We start from the raw sequence: 21,477 nt of genomic DNA on the forward strand, positions 1-21,477 counted from the left end.
CTAGCTTTTATTGCATGCTTGCTAAGCATTTACATGCATGGTCTCTCTTAATCTTCATTAAAAAACAAACTGAGGTATATTTCATTTTTATTTTCAATTACAGTTAAAGAAACCAACTTAGAAAGATTTAACTTACTTGTGATCACATATTCAGAAAGTGATAGAGCAAGGCAGTTTAATAATAAAACCCTTGTTTGTAGTCATCATGCCTACTATCCCCATTCACTAAACGTTCCTACAGTTTCTCATTGGTTTGCCTATTCACTGCCTGAAAACATCTGAAAACAAACCCGGAAATTTACTTTCTCCTTCAAGTTCATTTCTAATAATGTCAAATCAGTCTTTACTCCACCAGTGGTGAAAGTGATGTTCTTTTCTTAGTAACCAGGCTGTTGACATCCTTAAAAATAACCCTGAAGAACCATATTATTTTTTGAAAGGACACACAAGAACCATGCAAAGGATTTAAACTACATCCATTTGAAACTTAGTCTCCTTTGGAAGAGGTGAAAATTAGAGTAAAGATGAGGAAATAGAAAGGGCCTCACTTGTTTTTATCACAGTATATCACCACATGGAAATAAAAGCAGGGCGTTAAACTGGATTTATATCCAGTGCTCACTTTCCTGTCCTTGTCAGTAATTGGCTACTTACTGACACTGCAACTGTATTCGTGAAAAATGCAATCTCTGGGTAAACATTTGACTGTGTGCTGTTGTGTAGTTCTTAAAACTAGATAAATATATGCCTAAACATGTTTGAGTCCCTACTAAGTGCTGGGAATGAGGCTAAGTACCTTTACATAATATTACTCATTTATTCTTCTTAAACCAGTGAATTAGTTATTGTTATCCCACTTTACAGATAAGGAAACCAGCAGGCTGAGAGAAGCCTTCCCAGGTGATTTTAACACAGATCCCCACCTAAGAATCATTCCTCTTACGGAATTCCCTGGCCATCCAGTGGTTAGGACTTGGCACTTTTCAGTGCCGGGGCCTGGGTTCGATCCCTGGTCAGGGAACTAAGATCCCATAAGCCATGCAGCAAGACCAGAAAAGAAAAAAAAAAATCCTCTTAAATAGTGATCACATGTTTGCGTAGGGCTTTATCATTGAGGGCAATTTGCATACGCCCTATGTCATTTGACCCTTAAATTATCCTTGTGAAGGAGGCAGAGCAAGTCTTCAGAGGTGAAATGATTGGCTCAAGGTCACTTAGCTAGTAAATCACTCAGCCTTGAATCCAGATCTTCTCATTATAAACTCCATATTTTCAGCATTCACTTGGATAAGCCTAAATAAGATTCCAAATGAGCAGATTTTCCAGCAACTTTTTGTTGAATACTATCATCTAAAATAGTGTTGGACACACTGGAGATTCATTCAGAATCATTTTAAACTCTTTTTTACATATTTTGAAAAGAATACCGTGAGAAAGATATAAATAACATCTCTACTTTTGCCTCTTTCAGCACTTTACCTTCTCCTTCCCTCCCCTAAATGCTCCTGAAATCTTGGCTTAAGCAAACCTTTGCTATTCTTCTTTCAGGGAGTTAACCTTGAAAAATGTTGGTAGAGGAGACTATGAATCTACTGTTATTTTTAGCTGACAGGGAGTTGAGAGTTGATGTTTTTCATTAAGACATTAAGAAGCAATGTTGAATGTCTGAGACAGGAGTGACTAACCTTGGAGTACTTTTAACTTCTGCCGAAGGAGTTAGACATGTGCTTTTCAGGTAGCCAAATTACTGTTAGCCACTTGTACATAACCCTCCATTCTAACTCATAAGATGATATGATCTGGCTGAATTAAGCAACAGGACAAAATAGAAATACCACACCAAACAAGAGAGGGCGTGAAAGAAATTTCATGGCTGAATATAAGTATAGGACAGAGACAGTGAACAACCATAGTTTTGTGGTATGGTAAAGGCAAGAACTATTTTTATCTCTTGACAGTGTAGAATTTACACTAGGTTTTCTGTATTTCCAGACCTGACCGTTCTTATTGAGCTCCAAACTAGCTCATTCAGTTGCCTATACAACAATCCTGCAAATGTTGAGCAAGGTTAAATGAGAATTCATTATTTTCTTGAAAAAAAAATCAAACACAAAATGAATCTGCTTTTTCTTCTGCAGTCTTCCTTAGCTCTGTAAATGACATCAATATCTACCTAGTTGCTTATGCCAAAATGCCAAAAAAGAAGAAAGAGGAATAATGAGTGCTATTTGGAATAGGGTTGGGATATTACAAATTTAAAGAGTGCATTCAGAGAAGACCTCTCTGAGAAGGTACATTTGAGCTCATACTTGAAGGAGGTAGAAAATGAGTTGTGCAGATATCTGGGATCAGATGGGGTAAAGATGGGAGCATGTCTTTGTCTCCCTCTGAAGCAAAAGGTAGACACTTTTACTGACCATTACAAGAGATTTGGGTTCTCTAAGCTCAGAGTTCTGTTGCTATAATATAACCCACAGCATTTGCAGGGGTCATCTGTTCACCTTCAGATCACCTGGTGCAGCCCCACCTACATCAATAGACATATCATCCAGACAGAAAATCAGTAAGGAAACACTGGCCTTAAGTGGCACATTAGATCAAATAAACTTTATATATATATATATATATATATATATATATATATATATATATATATATATTAACCTTGAAAAATGTTGGTAGAGGAGACTATGAATCTACTGTTATTTTTAGCTGACAGGGAGTTGAGAGTTGATGTTTTTCATTAAGACATTAAGAAGCAATGTTGAATGTCTGAGACAGGAGTGACTAACCTTGGAGTACTTTTAACTTCTGCCGAAGGAGTTAGACATGTGCTTTTCAGGTAGCCAAATTACTGTTAGCCACTTGTACATAACCCTCCATTCTAACTCATAAGATGATATGATCTGGCTGAATTAAGCAACAGGACAAAATAGAAATACCACACCAAACAAGAGAGGGCGTGAAAGAAATTTCATGGCTGAATATAAGTATAGGACAGAGACAGTGAACAACCATAGTTTTGTGGTATGGTAAAGGCAAGAACTATTTTTATCTCTTGACAGTGTAGAATTTACACTAGGTTTTCTGTATTTCCAGACCTGACCGTTCTTATTGAGCTCCAAACTAGCTCATTCAGTTGCCTATACAACAATCCTGCAAATGTTGAGCAAGGTTAAATGAGAATTCATTATTTTCTTGAAAAAAAAATCAAACACAAAATGAATCTGCTTTTTCTTCTGCAGTCTTCCTTAGCTCTGTAAATGACATCAATATCTACCTAGTTGCTTATGCCAAAATGCCAAAAAAGAAGAAAGAGGAATAATGAGTGCTATTTGGAATAGGGTTGGGATATTACAAATTTAAAGAGTGCATTCAGAGAAGACCTCTCTGAGAAGGTACATTTGAGCTCATACTTGAAGGAGGTAGAAAATGAGTTGTGCAGATATCTGGGATCAGATGGGGTAAAGATGGGAGCATGTCTTTGTCTCCCTCTGAAGCAAAAGGTAGACACTTTTACTGACCATTACAAGAGATTTGGGTTCTCTAAGCTCAGAGTTCTGTTGCTATAATATAACCCACAGCATTTGCAGGGGTCATCTGTTCACCTTCAGATCACCTGGTGCAGCCCCACCTACATCAATAGACATATCATCCAGACAGAAAATCAGTAAGGAAACACTGGCCTTAAGTGGCACATTAGATCAAATAAACTTTATATATATATATATATATATATATATATATATATATATATATGTATATAATATTTCATCCAAAAGCAGAATACACATTCTTTTCAAGCGCATGTTGAACATTCTCCAGGGTAGACCACATGCTAGGCCACAAAACAACTGTCAGTAAATTTAAGAAAATTGAAACCATATCAAGCATCTTTTCCAACCACAGTGCTGTGAGACTTGAAATCAACTACAAGAAGAAAAAAAATGCAAAAAAACCAGACACGTGGAGGCTAAACAATATGCTACTGAACAACCAAAGGGTCACTGAAGAAATCAAAGAGGAAATTTTTTTTAATCCTGGAGACAAATGAAAATGGAAACACAATGATACAAAATCTATGGAACAGCAAATGCAGTTCTAAGAGGGAAGTTTATAGCAATACAAGCCTACTTCAGAAAACAAGAAAAATCTCAAATAAACAACCTCACCTTACACCTAAAGGAATTAGAGAATGAAGAACAAATAAAACCCAAAGTTAGCAGAAGGAAAGAAATCATAAAGATCAGAGTGGAAATAAATGAGATAGAGACTGAAAAAAATAGAAAAGATCAGTGAAACTGAGAGTTGTTTCATTGAAAATATAAACAAAATTGATAAACCTTTAGCCAGACTCACCAAGAAAAAAAGAGAGAGGGCCCAAATCAATAAAATCAGAAACGAAAAAGGAGAAGTTACAACTGATACCACAAAAATACAAAGGATCATAAGAGATTACTACAGACAACTGTATGCCAATAAAATGGACAACCTAGAAGAAATGGGCAATTTCCTAGAAATGCACAGTGTCCCAAAACTGAACCGGGAAGAAATAGAAAATATGGACAAACCAATTACAAGTAATGAAATTGAATCAGTCATTTTAAAGCTCTCAACAAACAAAAATCCAGGACCAGATGGCTTCACAGGTGAATTCTGCCAAACATTTAGAGAAGAATTAACACCTGTCTTTCACAAACTATTCCCAAAAATTGCAGAAGGAACACTTCTGAACTCATTCTGTGAGGCATCATCACCCTGATACCAAAACCAAAGGCATCACAAAAAAAAATTACAGCCAATATCACTGATGACCACAGATGCAAAAATCCTCAATAAAATATTAGCAAACTGAATTCAACAATACATTAAAAGGATCATACACCATGATCAAGTGGGATTATCCCAGGGATGCAAGGATAGTTCAATATCTGCAGTATGGAGTTTCCTCAAAAAAACGAAAAATAGAACTACCATATGACCCAGCAATTCCACTCCTGCATATATGTCTGAAAAAAACAAAAACACTAATTCAAAAAGATACATGCACCCCAGTGTACACAGCAGCATTATTTATGACAGCCAAGATACGGAAGCAACCTATGCAACCTAAGCAAACTATGAAAACTTCCTCAATCTGGTACTAAGTTTAATTTTTCTGAAAATAATAAAATTAATATAGATTTCTTGGGAAAAGTTGTACATAAATTCATCAAGTAAAAAGAGAAGAGTTGTTAGTTGACCCTCAGTAATGTATTAAACTAATGGTGATCATGTAGGCTTTCCTAAAATTTACTTTCAGTAGATTTCACTTGATAGTCCTGACTGGTTTGGGTGAGACGACCTGTGCCACCAAACTCAGTTCTTACAAATTTTTCGCCTATATCAGGCATAAAATCAGGAATATAGACATATAACTACAAAGAAATGTTATTGATTGGATACATTGGTGGGTTTCTAACATTCATGTGTTTCATCCTTAACAGACTACTTTTACATGTATTATGATTGTTTCCTATGCAGTAGATGGGGCAACTTTTTCATTTTATAAACAAAGATACTGAGATACACCTAATGATAATCATAGTTACTGACATTTTGTGAGCACTTACCATGTGCCAGGCATCGTTCTTTGTGCTCTGCAAGTATTAACTTAATTCTAAGAACAACCCCATGAGGCAGGCATTCTATTTTTCTTCATTTATAGATCAGGAAACTCAGGCATGGAGATGTTAAATAACTTGCCTAAGTTTATAAGGAGAGCTGGGATTTAAATGCAAGCAATCTGACACCTGATAAGTGCTCCAAACCACTGCACAATTCTACATCTGGAAGAAGTTGAGTATCTTACAAGTCACATGGTTAGTAAGTGGCACAGGCAGGACCCAAACTAGGCCTCTGACTTTGAGCAGTTTGTAGTGTACACTACCAGGATGTCTTAAATCCATTTAATTATACGTTTGATCAGTGTCTTGTCCCCCAATTATTACCTTGCATCTTTCTCTTTTTTTTCCCTTTTATTGAATTTCAGTTGCTGTACACATTGCATCTTTCTTGCAGACAAAAAGTATCATCTATTTCCTTTGTAAATTCTCTGATTATTCCTTCCACTGAATAGGTTGTCAAGGGTATCATCGGTGTCTTAAGTAAAACACACAAACTTCAGGTACAGCCAAAATTCAAAAAATATTTTCACGGAATTTACTTATTTTACACATACAAAATGTCCATTTAAAAATAAAAAGAGGGACTTCCCTGGCAGTGCAGTGGTTAAGAATCCACCTGCCAATGCAGGGTACATGGGTTCGATCCCTGGTCCAGGAAGATCCCACATGCCACGGAGCAACTAAGCCTGTGCGCCACAACTGCTGAGCCTGAGCTCTAGAGCCCAGCCCGCGAGCCACATGATCCCACGTGCCACAACTATGAAGCCCACGTGCCTAGAGCCCGTGTTCCGCAACGAGAAGCCACTGCAATGATAAGACCGCGCACCACAACAAAGAGTAGCTCCCGCTCGCCGCAACTAGAGAAAGTCCACGTGCAGCAACGAAGACCCAGTGCAGCCAAAAATAAATAAATAAAAAGAGACTTAATTACAATTTATGAAAATCAATTATAGTACCTGCTGTGTCTAAACTCTTGTGAACAAAATTTTATCCCAGAGAGCTTAAAATCTGACTTGGAAAAAACAAGACCCATAGGCACATGTTGAAAAACCAACCTGTCATGGACAAAATAAGCAACTTGCAAAGGAGCTGGTGCCAGCAAACTGCCTGAGATAAAGAAATGATTTATTTGGAATCAACAGCAGTGTAACCAGGCATTGGCTGCCTTTGTTTTTGCTCATTGCCACAGTCCTTCAAGGCACAAGCTTATTAGGGTTCTGGCTCCAGCTGGGTCTCTACTTTCCAGAATAAATCTATTTCAGTGGCATTTATGTCATATCATGCACCTTCCAATAGAATGGTTAGGAGAAAAGTTATTGTGCATTTGAACAATTAATATTTAGGAGAGTAATCTTGAAAGAAAATCTAGAAAAATGTTTGGAAATAACTCTTAGTTAACTTAAAATAATTTACCTATAAAATAGAAAACATGTAAATGGAAATACTCAACTTTTTAAGAAACATAAATTTTTATATTTTTGCAGGCATCTCTGACTATAAACACTTGTCTATAGTGTATAGTCTCTTGAATAAAAAGTGACTTATGGTCTTCTTGACTTATTAACATTGTGGTTTTTAAGTGATTTCCTAAAAAATGATGACAATCTTTTAGTTTTTAATGACAAGTGTTAAGAGACAGTGTTATTTCCAAATGTTACTGTGTTAGCACCTTGCTACATAGTTCAGGCTGTGCTGTGACATGAAACCAAAAAATTACAGCTTGCTGTTGATTATCCCCGGTGCTCAGTGGTAAGAGTGTTGTGGATAAATTAAATTGATAAATAATCCCCAAAACATCATTTTAGCCATTAGCTTCAAATTTCTTTCTTATTAAGACTTTTTCTGGACGACTACTATTAAGCCTCAGTATTAACAGATATTAAGCTTTAGCTTTCTCTTCCTACCTTCTGATGGGTGCAGCTCTCTGAATGAAATATGAATGCAAGGTGAGGCAGCACAAGAAAGTGCAGAATTCAAGAGCCTGCTTAATTCACAGAATGCATAATCAACCCTGAATATTCAGGGCTTGGCTCTGATTCAGCCATCAAACCCTTTATACAGAGGACTTATTTAGGAGAGCTAGTGAATTGAAAGCCAGGTCACTCGAAGAAATGGAACGATGATCCTTTGACTACCATGTGAGAAAGGCATCTACTGAAAATACCTCTCAAACATCTACTTGTTTAAAAAAATAACACTTTACATTCCAGGTGATCACCTTCTTTAGCTCGAGGTTGCTACAAGCTGGAGCTGAGCTGTCAGTGGAACGGGTTCTGGAAATCATCAAGCAAGGGGTCGTCGCACTGCCCAAGGACAGGCTGAGGGTAAGACTGGGGGAAGAAACATACTGTTGTATCACTTGATGTAAATATTAGTGTCTGAGTGGGCTCTATTCAGAATCATACCACTTACCCAGCACTTGCGCTGGAAAAGGCTCTCTAAACTTGCGCTGCCTACTCTACTGTATATTGACACACAGAACTGTGGTGAAGGATTCTGACAGTCTTCTAGAAGAAATAGCAAAAGGACTGTCTTCACACCACTGCATAGCCTATGAGTAACCACTGTATATACTATGAGTAATTCGTGTATATACTATGAGTAATTCGTATATATACTATGAGTAAAGGAGCACCTTATTTTTTTAACCCAATGAAATAAATACAGGCTTGTCAGTATCATCAAGGGTTGATGGGAAGATGGTGGTGGTGGTGATGGCGATGATGATCACTACAACAGTAGCTAATATTTACATAGTGTTTACTCAGTGCTTTTGGGAGGTTCTGAGTGTCTTATATATATTAACCTGACCAATCCTCTCAACAGCCCTTTGACGGTAAGTAGTGTTATCATCCTAATTTTCAGATGAGGAATCTGGTGCACAGAGAGGTTAAGTAATAAACCCAAAGCCATATAATTAGAAAATTAGGAAACTAGGAGATTCATACCCAGGCCATCCGGCTCCAAAGTCCACGCTCATGATCACCACGCTGTTTACTGTGTGCCCGGGAGTGGCTGTGGAAGAGGGTCGCTTCATGGACGAGGTAGGGGAAATATGGTATTTTGAGGAGGCATTGACATCTGTGTGTTAGATATGTTCCTAAGGGATCTCATGATGTAAAACTCATACTTCAAGACTAATTTTCCCATAGGAAAATATGTAAGGGGGATGTTTGGGGGAAGATGCGTGAATGTACAGCATTGTCACCTATTTTCACCTTAATACTTCTTTTAATTGTTTCCTTCACTACCTCTCAGTTTTTAGAGTGCCCGTTCCTAAATGAACAGCACACAGGGTGTCATCGTGAATGTTTGGGCTTCTTCATAGTGTTTTATCAGAACTAGCTTCTGTTCCAAGATTACTGTTTGGGGGGCTGTGTTTTTCAGCACTATCACTAGAACCGCTGCTTAATGAACATTGTAGGATATGAAAATATTTCCAGTTATAATAACAGTTTATAAAGCAACAGCACATTAGTAATAATCACTAGCAGAAGTTCCACTGTCCGTAAACAGCCGTGCAGTTCACGCAGTGCTGAGCAAAGGAGGGGTTTCTGCTTATCAGCTAAAATGGCACCACCATGTGGCAACAGCATAAAACCTGATTACGGTTCACCAGACCCTCCAGCTTTGACTTTACTCTCTTTTCCTGACCATTCCTGAAGTGCAGAGAATTCATATTATTTCCTTTCTTACCTAAAGTAAGACATCTGAGGTCTTTTGGGTTTTTTCTCACTGTTTCAAATTTATTTGAACTCTACCCTGTTAACCAGTACAAAAATCCATGATGATTAGACTGGCAACTCATAGGAACTGATGGACCGTGGTGTTTAAGCTAGTCAAGAAAGAAGTGGAACTATCAAGAAACCATAAGGAAAGGACAATGTAGAGGAGTCAAGGGAAGGGGGATTTTGATGAGATCAAAGAACCAGCATAGGGCTTCCCTGGTGGCGCAGTGGTTGAGAGTCCGCCTGCCGAGGCAGGGGACACGGGTTCGTGCCCCGGTCCGGGAAGATCCCACGTGCCACAGAGCGGCTGGGCCCGTGAGCCATGGCCGCTGAGCCTGCGCGTCCGGAGCCTGTGCTCCGCAACGGGAGAGGCCACAACAGTGAGAGGCCCGCGTACCGCAAAAAAAAAAAAAAAAAAAAAAACACTGAAACCCCATCGTGTCTCTCCTCTTGCACTGGTTTCCCATTTCACTGCACCTCCCCACCCCCAGCATCCTGTTTACCTCCTGTTCCTCTCCCCTTGTTCACACAGCTCTAGCTGCTTTGTTCTTTTCATTATTTCTTCAACATGCTTGGCATCCTCCTGGCTTTGGACCTTTTTAGTAGTTGTTCCTACTGCTTAGGACTCTGCTCTGAATAAGCATGCCTAATTCTCTCGCCTCTTTTTTTTTTTTTTTTTTTTTTGCTAAAGGTTTGCCTGGACCATTCTCTGTAAGACTTTCCCACCACATCCTCACAGATACTCCCAGACCCCCTCAAGCTGCTCTACCTTTTCTGTATTTTCCAGAGCATTTATCACATCCTAGTACCCTAGATCATTTTGTTATTTATTATATTACGCTGATTGTTCACTGTCTGTCTCCTCCTGCTAGACTATGAGCCCTAAAGGGCAGGGACCTTTGCTCACTATGTGCCCAAGCACTTACAGCAACACTGTCACAGAGCAGATGCTTGAGAAAGACTTGCTCAGTGTTGATGGAACCTTGTGGCAAGCTTAAACCTAATGTCATATGTCCTCATCATTGGTCATTGCCATCTTCTTTTGTACTTTCGTCCCCATTCCTCTTTGTGCTTTCTCTCCCCCAATGCAGCCACCTATTACTTCCCTGCCTCCCATATACCCTACACTGCCTTTTTAAACCCCAATTTCATGGTTAGGATGTATCCCCACACTCTCAGTCCCTGCACTGAATCTTCTCTCTTCACTACCTCTTTAACTGAAACCTGGTTCTCCCCTCAGGACTCCCAAACCCCTGCAGCCTTTGGAAGTAAAAGCTGCTTGTTCTTTCACACTCCCCAGCCTTCAGGGTCTGGAGGTAGGTGCAGTTGGTGTCTTCTTTGTTTTCATTATCCTTCTACCCTTAAGTACAAAGCTCTGTTCACATGAGGCTGGTACCAGCTTCTTCTCCTTATAGCTGCCACCTACTGACTCCTAGGCCTCTCTCTCATTTACTATAGCATCTGGCTCAGTCTTCCTTTCCGCCCATGGCTTATCATCCTGGGTGCCTATGATGCCCATGTGTATGGCCCATCCTTGGCTTCCAATTCATTAACTGGCTCAGTCACACTGACTTTCATTCACATCTGTGTCATTTCAGTCCCCCATTCATGGCCAAATCCAGACCATGTTGTCATGGAGATCTGCTCCTTTTGAACATCTTTGGTCTAAATATACTGCTCTCCAATCACAATTTCCATTTCTTCTACTATGCTGGTTCTTTTTTTTTTTTTTTGCAGTACGCGGGCCTCTCATTGTTGTGGCCTCTCCCGTTGTGGAGCACAGGCTCCAGACGCGCAGGCTCAGCGGCCATGGCTCATGGGCCCAGCCGCTCCATGGCATGTGGGATCTTCCCGGACCGGGACACGAACCCGTGTCCCCTGCATCAGCAGGCGGACTCTCAACCACTGCGCCACCAGGGAAGCCCAGGGTTTCAGTTTTAATAGGACCACTCTGGCTGATGCGTTGAGGGTAGACTATAGAGCAACAATGAAAGCAGAGAGATCAGTTAGACTATTGCTTGACTTGGACCACGGTGGAAAGGTGGAAGTGCTAACAGAATTCGTCCAAGAAATTGTCTGGTGGGCAGAGGAGTGCACTTAGGCCTTTTAGGAGACAGCTGTAGCCTGCATTGATTACAGAAGCTCCAGGGAATGGTGGCTGAACGTAGGTTCTGATGGACTGGTTAGAGAACTGGTCTGCAAGTACTGGAAGAACTGTTTATGGAAGTGGATTTGGACTTGGACTAGGTGGTCTCAAGGACAACTTTCAGATGTTGGCTAGCTGAGTCTTTCATCGTTAGATGCCTGGCTCTGCTTTGCTAAATGTTGTGCGGCTCAACAGTATACGTGAGTCGACCTGCTACTAGTTTCTAGAGGCTGTCTGTACTAGACAATTCAGAGCAAACTTTGGAGGCCACACACCATAAGACAATTTGGAAAACTTTCAGAGAATCACCAAAATTGTGAAAGGACACAGGGAGTGATTAGGGGAATTCATAGGATCCAAGCAGAAGAGACTTGTCTTCAAGTACTGGAAGAATTGTTTACAAAAGCAGATTTGGACTTATTATGTGTGGTCTCTGGAATAGGACCAATGGGTAGAAGGAACTTGCATTTCAGTCCCATAGAAGGGAGAACTTTCTAAGAAATGGAACTACAGTTGACCCTTGAACAATGTAGGGGTCCAGGGTGCAGAGCCTCCACACAGTCGAAAACCCAGATATAATCTATCATCAGCCCTCTGTATCCACAGTTCCTCTGAACTCACAGATTCAACCAGCCATGGATTGTGTAGTACTGTAGTATTCACTGTTGGAAAAAAATCTGTGCATAAGTGGATCCACCCAGTTCAAATCCTTGTTGTTCAAGGGTCAACTGTATTTAGAGATGGAATAGGCAACTTCTGGGAAGTGGTGCATTCACTGTCACTGGAGGCGTTAAGAGTAATAGGACGGTGGCCACTTGACAGGGATGCAAATAGGTTCCATCTTGCGTGAAGCTCTTATCTGTTGGTACTAGCTGGCCAGCACGGTAAATGGAGAAGGATTCTAAGGCTGAGTTCAGGTGCAGCAGGAAAAGTGCTGAGATCCATTAGCAACGCCTGCCATTGGCAACAGTGGCAGAAAGCCAGGAGCACATGTACAGTTATTTGCCATTCCAATTGTAAGGACTCAAATATTGGTGGGGAAAACCAACTGTGTGACTTTTAAGAACGTTTCCATTCCTAAGAGTATAAGTTTTTCTGTGTATATACTAAAATTATCATTTCCACAAAGCAGGAAACTGCATAAACTTTTGATAACAGTTTTTACTCTCAGAAGATGCAAGAAACAATAAGGAAATATTATTAATCTGGGGCCTTTTTATGACAGAGATCACCTTTCAGTTCATAATAGCAGAGGGCATAGTCAGGTTTGTATGCCAAAAGAACATAAATTGCTAAAAGTTGTATATGGTTCATAGCAAGAGAAAATGTAGTTCAACCGGGGTGGAAAACAAATAAAATAAAAAATATTAACTATTCAATCACTGATTGTTCTGTGTAAACAAATATGAGAACTACGTTTGTACTGAAGTATCTGTTTTCAGCTCTATATCACATTCGCCTCCTTCTCCAGTCTCCTCTGCATCACAGAGAAGCATCCAGAGTACATTTCCCAGAATCCTCCTGTGTAGTTCCAAATTGCAGTCGGCCAAGGAGAGGCACACTTGCATGCGATTTGGAAAGCAGAAGAGAAGAGGCCATTATTCTCCAGAGGCAGCTCCTGCCTGGCCTCGTGCTGTAGGCGGCCAGGGTCGTCACCGTCTCCCCAAAGATACTGAGGTTTGCAGCAGCTTGCAGTGAGCTCTTGAGAACCTCCTACTCCAGTGCTGAAGACAGTCTTCTGTCACAGCTTCCCTGATCTTGCCTTTCCAACAGTTGCATAAGCCTCTATTTTCCTTACAAAATCCTTTATACTCAAGTTATAGAGAGGACCTTCTGTTTTCCCTACCAAACCTGTCAGAGAAATAAAACCCCTGATCGCGAACAGAAAGCAATTTAATATAGGAAATTTGAAAGTCATTGAAAGGACTAAGGAAGCCAACTTCAGCAAAAAACAGTGCTGGCTTTCAGGAAATCAGAAGTGGCAAGAATGTCGTCACTGATGGTCTGGCCTGCTTGCAGACATCCATGTGGAGGTCTGCAGGAAGATTGTAGAAACCACTGTCAAAACGTTTGCTGAAGCCCACAGTCTGCCCACCACTGTTACCAGAGCACCAGTGGCCTCTGTTTCTCTTCTGCCTTCTGAAATACAAGTTCCTCTCCTTGCCACAGTCTAACCCAAAGCCCTTCTGGAGAGATGCTAGGACATGTAGTTTCCAGGCTTTCAGCATGAAAGGGGAAGAAAGGTGCTTGAGTTGCCAGCAGCGTGGCATACGATCAAAAGAAACTAAAGAAGCAGAATGAGAAGTTCCTTGACGAGCATGGATTTCTTTTTAAAGGATACCTGCAAAAGATAGAAAGAATGGTATGTACAGAGGCCAAAAGTAATGGAGTGGCATGAACTCACACAAACATTGTCAAAGACTCGAATTGGAAGGGGCCTTTGATCCTCTGAGAGGAGAAAGCAAAGAAAATAAGAAATTGTGGACCTTCAGCATAGGAACAGTGGACAAGGTTACATGATTGATCGACTGATTTATGCATTCTCCCATTTTCAAATGCTAGTTTATCTCCTTTAGTAAGAATAATCTCCAACTGGAAAAGAGTATATCCTCTAAATAAAATTGAAGCCTAAGGAGGCAAAAAACTTGTACTCAGAAAACTATAAAACACTGATGAAAGAAATCAAAGATGACGTAGGGCTTCCCTGGTGGCACAGTGGTTGAGAGTCCGCCTGCCGATGCAAGGGACACAGGTTCGTGCCCCAGTCCAGGAAGATCCCATGTGCCGCGTAGCGGCTGGGCCCATGAGCCATGGCTGCTGAGCCTGCGCGTCCGGAGCCTGTGCTCCGCAACGGGAGAGGCCACAACGGTGAGAGGCCTGCAAAAAAAAAAAGATGACATAAACAGATGGAGAAATATACCATGTTTTGGGATTGGAAGAATCAATATTGTGAAAATGACTCTACTACCCAAAGCAATCTACAGATTCAGTGCAATCCCTATCAAACTACCAATGGCATTCTTCACAGAATTAGAACAAAAATTTTTACAATTCGTATGGAAACACAAAAGACCCCAAATAGCCAAAGCAATCTTGAGAAAGAAAAACAGAACTGGAGGAATTAGGCTCCCCGACTTCAAACTATACTACAAAGCTACAGTAACGAAGACAGTATGGTACTGGCACAAAAACAGAAATATAGATCAGTGGTACAGGATAGAAAGCCCAGAGATAAACCCACACACGTATGGTCACCTAATTTATGACAAAGTAGGCAAGAGTGTACAATGGAGAAAAGACAGCCTCTTCAATAAGTGGTGCTGGGAAAACTGGACAGCTACATGTAAAAGAATGAAATTAGGACTTCCCTGGTGACACAGTGGTTAAGAATCCACCTGCCAATGCAGGGGACATGGGTTCGATCCCTGGTCCGGTAAGATCCCACATGCTGCAGAGCAGCTAAGCCCGTGTGCAACAACTACTGAGCCTGCACTCTAGAGCCCGCGAGCCACAACTACTGAGCCCACATGCCACAACTACTGAAGCCTGAACACCTAGAGCTCGTGCTCTGCAAGAAGAAAAGCCACCACAATGAGAAGCCCATGCACCGCAACAAAGAGTAGCCCCCGCTCACCACAACTAGAGGAAGCCCGTACACAGCAACGAAGACCCAACGCAGCCATAAATAAATAAATAAATAAAGTTATTTGTTTATTTTTTAAAAAAGAATGAAATTAGAACACTACCTAATGCCATACACAAAAATAAACTCAAAATGGATTAAAGACCTCAGTGTAAGACCAGACACTATAAAACTCTTAGAGGAAAACATGGGAAAAACAACTCTCTGACATAAACTACAGCAAGATCTTTTTTTGACCCACCTCCTAGAGTAATGAAAATAAAAACAAAAGTAATTAAATGGGACCTAATTAAACTTAAAAGCTTCTGCACAGCAAAGGAAACCATAAACACGACGAAAAGACAACCCTCAGAATGGGAGAAAATATTTGCAAATGAAGCAATGGGCAAAGAATTAATCTCCAAAATATACAAACAGCTCATGGAGCTCAATATCAAAAAAGCAAACAACCCAATTAAAAAGTGGGCAGAAGACCTAAACAGACATTTCACCAAAGAAGACATACAGATGGCCAAGAGGCACATGAAAAGATGTTCAGCATCACTAATTATTAGAGAAACGCAAATCAAAACTACAATGAGGTATCACCTCACACCAGTCAGAATGGCCATCAAAAAAAATCTACAAATGATAAATGCCGGAGAGAGTGTGGAGAAAAGGGAACCCTTTTGTACTGTTGGTGGGAACGTAAATTGATACAGCCACTATGGAGAACTGTATGGAAGTTCCTCAAAAAAACTAAAAATAGAACTACCATATGACCCAGCAATCCCACTACTGTGCATATACCCTGAGAAAACCATAATTCAAAAGGACTCATGTACCCCATTGTTCATTGCAGCACTATTTACAATAGCCAGAACATGGAAACAACCTAAATGTCCAGCGACAGATGAATGGACAAAGAAGATGTGGTACATATATACAATGGAATATTACTCAGCCATAAAAAGGAATGAAATTGGGTCATTTGTAGAGATGTGGATGCACCTAGAGTCTGTCATACAGAGTGAAGTAAGCCAGAAAGAGAAAAACGTATCATATATTGACACGTATTTGTGGAATATAGAAAAATGGTACAGGTGAACCTATTTGCAGGGGGAATAGAGACGTAGACGTAGAGAACGGACATGTGGACATGGGGTGGGCGGGGAAGGGGAGGGTGGGACGAATTGGGAGATTAGGTTTGACATAAATATGCTACCATGTGTAAAATAGATAGCTAGTGGGAACCTGCTGTATGGCACACGGAGCTCAGCTCAGTGCTCTGTATGACCCAGATGGATAAGATGGGGTGGGGGAGAGGGAGGTCCAAGTGGGAGGGGATATAGATATACATATAGCTGATTCACTTCATTGTACAGCAGAAACTAACGCAACATTGTAAAGCAATTATACTCCAATAAAAAAAAATAAAACTTGAAAAAAACAGAATGGTATAAGCGCTGCCAGCCTTTTTCATCTTAAGGCTCAGATGCACAGCTTCTCACGATGCTGGCAGATATAACCTGTGAGTAAAATTTGAGAGCTCAAGCTCAACAATAATACTAATCATGCTACAAGACACTTTTCTAAGCGCTTTATAGCACTATGAATTGATGCTATTATCCTAATATTCTAGACGAGGCAACTAAGGCTCAGAGAGGTTAAATTACTGCCCAGATGCAAAGCTGGGCTTCGAACCAAGGCAGTCTTTCTCCAGCGTCCATTTTGTTTACCACTGTCCTGTACTCTCCCCTTCCGTGCCAGTAAGACCACACTAGGATCGTTAGGTTCCATCTGAGCATCACATTGGTAAACCAAGATGTGTGCACAAGCAGTTGAAGTTATAGTAAAGAGCCTGTAGGTCACATAAGGTGAGGAGTAGGGGATATATAACCTGGAAAAGAGAGAAAAATATAAAAACTGTGTTCAGCTACTTTAAGGATTAATACTGTGAAAGAGGAATTAAGCTTCTCATTTTATGCCAAGGGCAATGGGTAGTAACTGAACAAAGACGGGTATTAGTTCCACCTAAGGAAGTGTTTTCTGTTGGGTAAAGTTGTTTAGCAGTCCATATGGGGCTTCATAAAGTAGTGAAGTGTCGTATTCACGATAAAGTCCGGATGGTAAATGTAAAAAGAGCACCAGATGACAAAGGAACTCAAATCTATAACATAGGGGGAAAAGATTGAAAGAGTTCCTGTTAATAAAAAGGTACACAGGGGCTTCCCTGGTGGCGCAGTGGTTGAGAGTCCGCCTGCCGATGCAGGGGACATGGGTTCGTGCCCCGGTCTGGGAAGATCCCACATGCCGCGGAGCGGCTGGGCCCGTTAGCCATGGCCGCTGAGCCTGTGCATCCGGAGCCTGTGCTCCGCAACAGGAGAGGCCACAACAGTGAGAGGCCGGCGTACCCCAAAAAAAAAAAAAAAAAAAAAAGTTACACAGGATGATCCCAAAGATTTCTTGCAATTCTTATGAGTCTAGAATTCTGTCTTCTAAAATTCCATGAAGAATTTTTGTAGAGCAGTGCTCTAGTAACGTCCTACTATTTAGAGGTCAAGCCCTGTTGCTCCCTGACAAGGTCTGGAGTCCTTAGGCTGCAATTCTAGACCATTCACACAGTCTAACCCCAGCCTGCCATCCCAGTCCTTTGCCTCCCTACTTCCCATTACCCCACCCCCCACCTGGTGCTCCAGCCGAGCGGAACTATCTCTGTGCCTTCTTCCTTCCTGCAGTTTTGGATTTACTGACACAATTTTCTTTTCCCAATATACCATTCTCCCACCTTTGCTTTTTGCTTATTCAAATTCTAAGCATTCATTGAAGCCCTTGATCAATTTAACAACATTTAGGAAGCCTTTCCTTTTACTCCTCAACCTACCTGTGCCTCCCTCCTCTGAATATCCATTGCATTTTATATTTACATTTTTGGGGACTCCTCTCCTCTTCTACCTTGTATGTAGTTATTTAAATGTTTTCTCTCTCCCACTCACCTGTAACGTCCTTGAGAATAGGGGTCATGTCTTAGTCATCTGCATCCGTTTGATGTCTGGTACATAGGAGTTGCTCAGTAAATGTAATAAGTAGATGAATGAAAAGCTCACTTTATATATGCTAAAGAGGAAATGGGGACTTGTTAGAATTCAAGAGTTCTGGAGTAAAATTTTCAATCTCCAGACCTGCCTTTCTAATTTTTTTTTTTTTTTTTTTGCTGTACGCGGGCCTCTCACTGTTGTGGCCTCTCCCGTTGCAGAGCACAGGCTCCGGACGCGCAGGCTCAGCGGCCATGGCTCACGGGCCCAGCCGCTCCGCGGCATGTGGGATCTTCCCGGACCGGGGCACGAACCCGTATCCCCTGCATTGGCAGGCGGACTCTTAACCACTGCGCCACCAGGGAAGCCCCTAATTTTTATTTTACCATCCTCTTTGCAATTTTAATTCACTTAACTGTCTCTCCTTATATGTGTCAGGCACTGTTCTAAACTCTGGATACAGCAATGGACAAAGTAGACAAAAATCCCTGCCTCTTCATAGAGCTTGGTTTTTTGTTTTTTTGGTTTTTGTGGAGGAGATAGACAATGAGAAATAAGTAAAATATGTGCTTTTTTTTGTACAGTAATTTTTTTATTTTTTGTTTTCTTTTTTCTTCTTTTTTTAATTGACGTATAGTTGATGTGCAATATTATATAATTTACAGGTGTACAATATAGTGATTCACAATTTTCAAAGCGTATACTCCATTTATAATTATTATAAAATATTGGCTATATTTGCTGTGTTGTACAATATATCCTTGTAGCTTATTTTTTAATATTTGCTGTTTTAGGTAGCAGTAAATAAGAAAAATAGAGGAGGATAGATAACATTGGGAAGGGAGCAGTTTTAGATAGGTTGTCCAGAAAAGAAGATATTTGAATCAATGCCACCTTGATATTTTTTTTACATTTTATTTTAAAATAATTTTAGACTTACAGAAAAGTTGCAAAAATAGTAGAGACAGTTCATGTAAACCCTTCATCCAGGATCCGCTGATGTAAACAACACGTATAACTACATATGACTATAGTACAATTATCAAAACCAGAAAATTAACATAAGTACAATACTCTTAACTAAATTACAGGCCTTATTTGAATTATACCAGTTTGGGGTTTTTTTCTCCCAGTATTCTTATTTCTGTTTCCGAATCCCTTCCGGGACCCACACCGCATTTAATTCTTGTATCTCCTTAGTCTCCTCCAACCTGAGACTGTTCCTCAGGCTTTCCTTATCATTCATGACCTTGACACTGTGGGTGCGTGCTGGTCAGTTATTTTGTAGAATGTCTCTCAACTTGGGTTTTTCTAATGTTTCCTCATGATTATATTGAAGTTATACATATTTGGCAAAAATATCACCGAAGTGGCATTGTGCCCCTCTCAGTTCATCATATCAGGAGGTACCTGGTGTCAGCCTCTCTCATTGCTGTTGATGTTATCCTTGATCACTTGTTTAATGTGGTGGCTACCAGATTTCTCCAGTGGAAAGTCACTATTTCTCCCTTTGTTATTGATTACTATCTTGGGAGCGAGACTTTACTAGTATCCTGTTTCTCCTCAAACTTTTGCCTTGATTATATCATTCATCAGTGGAGCTGCCCTACACAGTTATTACTGTGGTGTTTACCTAATGAATGATAATTTTATATTTTATTCTGTAGATAATTCAATATTATCATTTATTTATTTTGTTGCTCAAATTGTTCTAGCCTTGGCCAGTGGGAGCTCCTCCAGGTTGGCTCCTGTATCTTCCCCAGCCCTGGAATCGACCATTTCTTCAATGAGCCCTGGTCCCTTTTTTTTTTTTTTTTTTTTTAATGATATTTAGGAAACAAGACCTGGGCACTAGGCCCCCCCCCTTTTTTTTTTTTTAAAACTAGCTACTTTTTTTTTTTTTTTTAAATTTTTGGCTGCATTGTGTCTTCGTTGCTGCGCTCAGGCTTTCTCTAGTTGCAGGGAGTGGGGGCTGCTCTTCATTGCGATGCACGGGCTTCTCATAGCCATGGCTTCTCTTGTTGCGGAGCACAGGCTCTAGGCATGCATGCTTCAGTAGTTGTGGCACACGGGCTCCAGTAGTTGTGGCATTCAGGCTCAGTAGTTGTAGTGCACGGGCTTAGTTGCTCCGCGGCATGTGGGATCTTCCTGGACCAGGGCTCGAACCCGTGTCCCCTGCATTGGCAGGCAGGTTCTTAACCACTGTGCCACCAGGGAAGACCTAGGCCACCTTCTTCTTAGAACTTTCTGGACCCTTCCACTCGCCTGTCCTTTCCCACCTCCTTTCTCTTCTGAGGACAGTGACTGCTTCCTCACTCTGCTGTTATACCCAGGTATTCTTCTTTTGTATCTCTCCCTCCCCTAAGATAAACCTTAGCTCCTCTCTTTTGGATTGTCTCTCACTAGTTTCGTCTTTAGTCCATTTTTTTCCTACTGAATTCCAGTCCCAAATTTTATTTCCTCATTCCTTTAGTGAATACTCCTGGCACTCCATGGGGCATAGCAGATACTGAAAGTTAATTTTGTAGTTCACTATAATACTTACCTTAAAGCAAAATGAATTACAGTGTACAGGCTATATGTTTGAATGTTACTGTGTTGTTCATTTATTATACTGTGTTCGGAAAGAAATGCCCTTTATGTTTGAGACAGTAAAATATAAATGAGAAATATAACTCTTGTTTTTTCAGGATTATGGCTAAATAAATGCAGAAATTAATTGATCTGTGGGAGGTCCCAGGCCAGTTAACTGTAATTTAGAGCAAGATCCCATTGAAGCCAAGGTCATGGGTAAATTCTTTAGTAGCCCGGTTAATTTTGTTCAGGAACATAGCAAGAAATTGAATTCCTGACTGCAGCTTACCATCTCACTCTGTGGTTGCAAGAGGGACAGATGATGGAGGATGGATGATTCCGTTTAAAAACAGAGAGAGAGAGAAAGAAATCCGTCCCCAGTACTAGAACAGAAACCAAAATTACATTTACTCACAGATGGTGAGTTATCCTCAGTTGGTTTAAATGATAGCACATTATTACCACAGATGTTTCTAGAAAAAAAGACTGTTTATAATCAAGCCTTATCTCAATTATTTTAATCATCTTTTTGGATTGTTTATAATAAAACGAATCACTTAAAACCTCTAGAGTTTAATTCACAGAATTCTGCTGTATCTAAAGTTGATTGAAAATTCAAGCTGTGTGTTGAATAATATTTGTACTATACCACATTACAGCACATTATAGTCTTTTGGGTGGTTCACTAATATATACTGATAAAATA

At 40.4% G+C, this 21,477-nt stretch overlaps 1 protein-coding gene across 1 annotated transcript in view; it reads left to right on the forward strand.

Annotated features, from left to right (window-relative positions):
- The window catches only part of DYM (dymeclin), a 392,339-nt gene that overhangs the window by 317,561 nt on the left and 53,301 nt on the right, over nucleotides 1-21,477 (forward strand). Inside the window, exon 16 of the mRNA XM_007465597.1 lies at nucleotides 7,877-7,990. Within this exon, the coding sequence (XP_007465659.1) occupies nucleotides 7,877-7,990 (114 nt within the window). The remainder of the gene's footprint in view (nucleotides 1-7,876; nucleotides 7,991-21,477) is intronic.

This window comes from Lipotes vexillifer, unplaced genomic scaffold (genome assembly GCF_000442215.2).
Source record: "Lipotes vexillifer unplaced genomic scaffold, Lipotes_vexillifer_v1.1 scaffold36, whole genome shotgun sequence".
NCBI lineage: Eukaryota > Metazoa > Chordata > Mammalia > Artiodactyla > Lipotidae > Lipotes > Lipotes vexillifer.